At 45.4% G+C, this 7500-nt stretch overlaps 2 protein-coding genes across 2 annotated transcripts in view; both read left to right on the plus strand.

Annotated features, from left to right (window-relative positions):
* Positions 1 to 3231, plus strand: part of adamts10 (ADAM metallopeptidase with thrombospondin type 1 motif, 10) — a 40855-nt gene extending 37624 nt beyond the window's left edge. The window contains exons 23-25 of the mRNA XM_080860420.1: positions 405 to 581; positions 873 to 1032; positions 1333 to 3231. Coding sequence (XP_080716546.1) covers positions 405 to 581; positions 873 to 1032; positions 1333 to 1442 — 447 coding nt within the window. The 3' untranslated portion in view covers positions 1443 to 3231. The remainder of the gene's footprint in view (positions 1 to 404; positions 582 to 872; positions 1033 to 1332) is intronic.
* Positions 3232 to 5754: 2523 nt separating this feature from the next.
* The window catches only part of myo1f (myosin IF), a gene marked incomplete at its 3' end in the record, with an annotated part of 19951 nt that continues 18205 nt past the window's right edge, over positions 5755 to 7500 (plus strand). Inside the window, exon 1 of the mRNA XM_080833657.1 lies at positions 5755 to 5866. Within this exon, the coding sequence (XP_080689783.1) occupies positions 5864 to 5866 (3 nt within the window). The 5' untranslated portion in view covers positions 5755 to 5863. The remainder of the gene's footprint in view (positions 5867 to 7500) is intronic.

Here is a 7500-nt window from a genome sequence, read left to right on the forward strand (position 1 = left end):
CTTCTTGGTAAAGGTTTTTTTTACCTTGCGTTTATGGAATGGACTCAGTGTGTTTTTCATGTTGTTCTTGGTGAGGTTTTTTACTTAGCGTTTGTCTGTTGCCCACCCCACCCTGCCCTCTGTAACCACATCAGGCCAGCGCTGTTTGGACGCTGACCTCAGTAACACATAAACAGTTAAAATAGTTAGAGGGTAATTGGCTGAATCTCTTAAAGTGACCCTGTGTGACTAATTCTCCCTCCTTCTGTCACTCTCTGTCCCTATGTGTGTGTGTGTGTGTGTGTGTGTGTTTCTCTCTCTCTATCCCAATCCCCCCTCTCTCTCTTCCCCCACCTCTCTCTCTCTTCTTTCAACCTCCATCTCTCTCTCTCCCCTCCTCCCTGCCTCTCTCTCTGGTTCTCTAGTGTTCCCCCAGCTGTGGTCCAGGCTACAGGCTCCGTGTGGTGCTGTGTAAGAGTGGTGAGAGTGGGGACACCCTTCTTGAGTCTGACTGTCCCAAACAGGGCCGCCCCACCAGCAGGGTGCGCTGTAACCTGCAGCGCTGCCCCCCGCCACACTGGGTGGCTGGCCCCTGGGGAGAGGTGAGCTGGGCCGAATCCACTAGGTCTCAGCTAACAGCTTAACATGCTCAAAACAACTCACTTCTATCATGTTCAGTTGTAGAATTAGCAAGGAGGTTAACTGTGTATTGGAAAATTAAATGAACTTCCTCCTCCTTTTCTCTCCCTCTTTCTCTCTCCCTCTCTCCTTCCCTTTCTTCTTCTCTCTGTCCTTCTTTCTCTCTCTCTCTCTCTCCCTCTCTCCTTCCTTTTCTCTCTCTCTCCCTCGTTCCTTCCCTCTCTCCCTCTCTCCTTCCCTCTCCTGTGCCTCAGTGTTCTGCTAAGTGTGGTCTGGGTCAGCAGATGCGTTCGGTGAGGTGTCTGACCAACACCGGTCTCCCGTCCTCTGAGTGTCCCGACCTCCAGAGACCCTCCAGCACGCAGCAGTGCCGGAGCAAGTGTGATCTCATCAGCCCCACCGACAACCCAGAGGGTCAGCATTCACCGCCAATAACTTTAACACACAGCCAAGACTTTACCAAACATCCAGCGTTCACCACCAATAACTTTATCGCACAGCACAAGACTTTACCAAAGGACCAGCATTTATCACCAATAACTTTACCTCACAGTGCAAGACTTTACCAAATAACTTAACCGCACAGCCAAAGACCGCTCACCCACAAAACAACAACCAAAAAGCCCTACTGAAAATAATTGCATGGCATTGTTTTGCTCTCTGATGTTTTAATATGAACACTAATATCTGTATTGTGTGCTTTTTGCCCTCCAGAATGCAAAGATGTGAACACAGTGGCATACTGCCCCCTGGTGCTGAGGTTCAAGTTCTGCAGCCGTCCATACTTCAGGCAGATGTGCTGTAAGACCTGCCAAGGACACTGACCTCCGGTCCCTCGCTCTCTCTGTCCACCAGTCCACGGTTTCTAGCTCACCACCCCACACAGCCACTGCCTTTAAAAACAGAACTGTCCCTGGTCTAGCACTGACCCAGTTGATCTTAACCCAATCAGCGGGCAGCACAGCTGGGGTGCGTTCCCCGACAGAGTCCACAAGCATGTACCGCCATACCGCAGCCAAGCGATAGATGGCCTAGAATAATATCCCTCCACCACCCTCTCTCTATTGCTTGGTTACTGTGGTGAGTGCTTAGCCACGCTGTCAGGAAATGCACCCCTGTTCTGTAGTCAGTTGTTCTCTGAGGTCATTTCCTGTTCTGTGAATTCCTCTTGCGGGGTTTCTGGGTAGAACAGGCCACTGAAGACCAGAAGACGAGAACAAGGGAGACAGACGGGGGAGAGAGAAACAGGGACACAGAGAGGGAGACAGACGAGTGAGACTTGAACTGCTGTTAGTCATTGCGGGGATCTGGGAGACCGGTGAGCATGCTGCTCCTTCTGCTGCTGTGGAGTCAGGATGAGCTTCATGAACATCCTCCGTCCATCACCATAGCAACATGCCATCAGAGCTGCCAATGGACCACCAGAGAGGAAGTGTTGTACGTCCTTGTGTGTATTTGTGTGTTTGTTCTAGCATTATCTTGACCACAACGGAGATCAGCCCGTCATCTGAATGGTGGTAGAAAGTGCACCCTAGATCCCAGCATGTATTTCAGGCTGTTAATGTTGAACAAAACCTTTGAAATGTCTAAAATATTATTAGAGCTAATGGATTGTTTCCTGACACAGTCTAGTTCCCTTTACTGTAATTCTGCTCATGTCCTTCTGTTGTTGTGGGTCAGACTTCTTATCCCCTGTCTCACTTTTTACTGCTCACAACTGTCATTACATGGACCAGATGTACAGTATGTCTCCAAAAGCTAGTCTCAAAGTTTTATTGTGCACAAGGATTTTGAAAATGTGACCACCATAACATTTGTAACCAGAACCTCATCAACACCTGAAAAAGTGGATGAGGTTATTACATGATCAAGAGCTAATTTAACCCATTTGACAGGGAAAACCCTTCAGTACTGATGTGTTCAGAGCTTGACTAGACCTATCTGTCTGTGGAGTAAATCAACAATATGAGAAGACATGTCTTTATTGAAGATATGTCTGTAGCATACTCTTAATAAAGAGATGTCTGTAGCATACTCTTAATAAAGGGATGTCTGTAGCATACTCTTAGGAAAGAGATGTCTGTAGCATACTCTTAATAAAGAAATGTCTGTAGCATACTCTTAATACAGAGATGTCTGTAGCATACTCTTAATAAAGAGATGTCTGTAGCATGTTTTTACAAAAGAGATATCTGTAGCATACTCTTAATAAAGAGATGTCTGTAGCATACCCTTTAAGGAGGGAGCCTCTCACTAAGTTGCGTTCTCCTTGGTGCTTTGGAATGGTGCTATTTCTTGATGGTTCTTGTTGTTATTACTATTATTATTATTATTATTATTACTATTGTTGAAATCATTCTATGAAAACTGATTCTTTTGAGGTCAAGCTAAGTTGGTAAAGATACTGTATGTACACAAGATTTAGAACAGAAGACCCTATTTCCGCCTACCCCCACCATGTATGCCAGATATGTGCTCAAATTTGAAAGAAATTCCTTCATAAAACGTTAAATGTTTTATATTTTATTTTTATTATTTTTATACACCCGTTGTTGTATCTTTTAGGGTGTTATTAAATCCACAATGTTTGTCAATAAAGTTTTTTTTTTTAAAGAGTCAATTTAAGTGGGTTTGTGATGCCTTCTAGTACTGACAAATGTCAACAATGATGCACATCCAATCATCCAATCATATTTATTTGACTGTATGTTATTATATACTCTAGTATAGTGATGTTGCATTTGCCATTCGATACTAGCCTTGCATTGGCAAGCCCTATATCAGAGTTCTTCCTGGCCTGAAGAAAGCATTGTTCTGATCACTGACTGATATTCATGGTGTTCTAACTGTTTACATCAGCAGAAACATGCTCACTCTAACTGACTACTAACTGTTTACATCAGCAGAAACATGCTCACTCTAACTGACTACTAACTGTTTACATCAGCAGAAACATGCTCACTCTAACTGACTACTGACTCAGTTATGGCAGTCAAATTCAGCAGATGTAGGGTCTAACTGAGCCTGCTGACGGTCAGGGACAACCATGATGGATCAGCGACAGAACCCTGCCAGATCAGGGTCAGAATCGTGGGAGATCAGGGACAGAACCATGATGAATCAGGGACAGAACCACGCGGGAATCACAGCTGTCTACGTTTTGAGGATGTGTCTGTTCAGGATGCCATGCTATGTCAGACTTGCTCCGATGCACTTAAGAGTATTTTGAATAAATGCTACGATTTCCTGTCTGACTTTAATTGTCCAATTTCATTGTTTGACAGTCTGCTGTAGTGAAATCTGAGTCAAATCTTGCTGATGACGTTATAGCCAATCATGGTGTGTGTGTGAGACAGTCTTCATAATCAATAACCAACTTTGACGTTGGTGTGCCTGGTTTGACCTTTGACTTCCCCCAAAAAGGCTGACAGGAGAACTGTGTTACGCTAGCTTTACCACATCCTGAGCTGCCGTAGCAAAGTACTTTGAGCTCAGGATGCTATGGTGAAACGAGGTAAAAGCATTCTCCCACACACGCTTTTCCACCAGCGTTGCGACCACAGGGACCGCCCCTAGCCCAGCCCAGCCCTGCAGGATCTCACCAGAGAGTAGGCACAGACCATAAACAATTTACCAATTATGTCTAACCTCTGACTGACCAAAATTAATTTTTGGCGATAAAATAGGTGTCAGGTTTCTTCATTTTTAGTGTGAAATTATGAAGAATTTATAATTTCTCTTACACTTGGATTATCATGGATACATACACCCAGCCATAGTTAAAAGGATATGAGGGGCTGTCAGGGATAAATGTGGTGATGAGTGTGGTGATAAGGGGAAGTGGGAGTGCTCTTATGAGAAAAAGAGAAAGGAGGCAGATAAGAGGAAGAGTGCTGTGGCGTAAATTAGTGAACCTCCACAGGGGGGCGCTCCAGGGAGAGTAAGAGTGCTGTGGAGTGGCAGGTGCCTATATCAGTGACAGGAGATATCAACTGGGCACAAGCTGGGCCCTGCACAGCTCTGGCTGGTGTCACAATGCTGAACGAGCTGAAACACAGCATTCCACTGATGCGCATAGTCACAGTGCAGTGACCCACACATGCTGGACACAGTGAAGTGACCACACTTGCTGGACACAGTGAAGTGACCGACACATTCTAGACACAGAGAAGTGACTGACACATTCTAGACACAGTGAAGTGACCGCACATGCTGGACACAGTGAAGTTACCACACATGCTGGACACAGTGAAGTGCACTTCCCGACTGTATTAGTGGACTACATATCTCACTGCCTGACTGTATTAGTGGACTACATATCTCTCTGCCTGACTGTATTAGTGGACTACATATCTCACTGCCTGACTGTATTAGTGGACTACATATCTCACTGACTGACTGTATTAGTGGACTACATATCTCACTGCCTGACTGTATTAGTGGACTACATATCTCACTGACTGACTGTATTAGTGGACTACATATCCCAGATGACTGACTGTATGTACTACATATCCTAGATGACTGGTGCCTCCAGCACAGATCCTGATCTAGCACAGGTCTGGTAGTTCAGCACCAGATTTGTGTGTTTGTGTGTGTGTTTCCTGTCTGAAGACCCCTCCCTAAACGTGAAACAGATATCAGTGTGTGTCAGCAGCTCTGTGCCGCTTCTCGCTATAGGGTGGTTCAATAGCAGAAACACAGCAAAGAGGGACACTTCAACACAACACACACACATGAAACACACACTTGCAACACTACACACTCACATGCACACACTCAAGAATGATATCACCACGCTTGCAAAAGGGGCAAGAACTGTCTGATGAAAGAAATGATTAATTCTGTCCATTGAACTTGGGGGTAGTATAGGGAAAGGTTGTGTGTGCGAGCGTCTGTGTTTGAGTGTCTTTGTGTGTGTATCTGCGTGTGTGTGTCTTTGTGTGAGCATCTGTGTGTGTGTGTCTTTGTGTGAGCATCTGTGTGTTGTGTCTGTGTGTGTGCATCTGTGTGTGTGTGTCTGTGTGTAAGCAGTTCTGGTTTCGGTCAGAGTCTGCCAGTATAAGGAAGTGAGGCAATCTGGGAGGATGTTCGTTGATATGCAGTGTCTTGTGTGTGTGTTTGTGTCTCGGTGTAGCTAAGTCAACTAGAGGCACTTTGAAATGGCATTATTTTAAGTCCACTGACACTATTTCCATTTATATTCTGGAGAACGAAAGGAGTAAGCATCCACAGCTGCAGAAAAATGGTAAATATAATTTTTTTCTCTCTTATCTTTTATCACTCACTCACTCACACACACACGTTCACACACCCTGTCTCTGCCTTAGCGTCAGTCTTCCTCTACGCTGTGCTTAATGAGTTGCCAGGTTCTTGACAGTTACAACTATGACATGTAACGTTGACCCCAACACTTTTCTCTGTGTTTGGACGGGTCCGAAATCAGTGCACAAACCAGCTGTTTGTCTGTGCGCTTCAGTGTGATGTTAGGTGTAACAGTGAGATCGGTGTGTGAGCACACCAGGAGATGTGTGTGATGTGTGATGCCGTGAGAGTGTTTCTTGCTGAGGGATACTTGTTGTAAAAGTTGCTGAAGAGAGGAGTGAGCCTGGTGCATAGACGCTCTGGTGTGTTAAGACTTGTTGGTGTGCAAAAGTACATTTAAAAGAGGACGTTGTGGTTGGCAGGGCCTTAAATTGTGACTTTGCTTCCTTAAATGGACAAGACGAGGTCTCTCTTGTGCTCCAACAAGTCTGAAATCACCACGCCTATAACTGCTGACCACCTGCTATTGGCTCATGCTGGACAGTTTTCCATAGCCATGGCACCGTCCACCTGGGCCGCATGTCTACATAAGACATCCTATGAGTTACAAATATGGACACAGCTGCACTAATGGATTCCAAGCTTTTGTGAAACAGTACACCTGCCATGTTACACTAGAAGAACAAGCATCTAAATGCTTTATCTTCATGGCATGAAGTGAGATGACTGAGTTTGTTCTGGCGGTCCTTAAGTCTCGTTAAGTCATTAAAAATGGGTGTCTCACAGGGAGTCTGTGAGGAAGGTGTTGTCCAGTACGGAAGTGAGCCTTGCAGGTTTTCGCAAGCTTGAGGTCGCCACAGATACAGAGGGAAGTGGGGGCGTACTGGAGGCTGGGGCTTCTATCTCTGAACTTCCTTACCGCACAGGCCTGCTAGACCATATACATAGCCTGTTTCCTAAAACTGCCTCTAGAAGAAGACTCAATGCAATACAGATCAATGTGTGTGTGTGGGGGGGGGGGGCATATTGTCTGTGCATTGAGGTTCATATTGTCTGTGCATGGAGAGTAGGAGTGCATGAACAATGGGCTGTTCCGCTGTGCACCTGGTCATCAACCTCATTAACCAAGACTTGAAGTCCTTGATAAGGAGGACACCTGCCTAATCACTCAGGGTGTATTAGGACCACACCTGGAAGGGAGGAAGTGCAAAGGTTTCTCTCATGTTTTACAAATTGCTTTTGTGTTGATGCATTCTCTCCTCTAACTCCATGTGAGCCAGCAGATCGCTTCGTCTACGCGTTCGCTACTTCTAGGTGATCACTAAGGTGATAGCTTACTCCAAGTGATCGCTAACTGTAGGTGACCGCTGACTCTACGTGATCGCTAGCTCCAGGTGATCTCTAACTTTAGGTGTTCACTACCTCTGTTTAACAGGAGCATGTAGGTGCCATGGATCATGAGTCTGATGTCACAGAATCTCTGCTACATATAGAGTTGCTGTGTTTCTCTAACTAATAGAGTAAGCAGCTGACAGCACTAATCCTGAGTTTGATTCCCAGCAAGCACCCATACCCATGTTTGCATGTATACTTTACCTGTACATCATCTAGACCATG

The sequence above is a fragment of the Sprattus sprattus genome, assembly GCF_963457725.1.
Source record: "Sprattus sprattus genome assembly, chromosome: 2".
Lineage (NCBI taxonomy): Eukaryota > Metazoa > Chordata > Actinopteri > Clupeiformes > Clupeidae > Sprattus > Sprattus sprattus.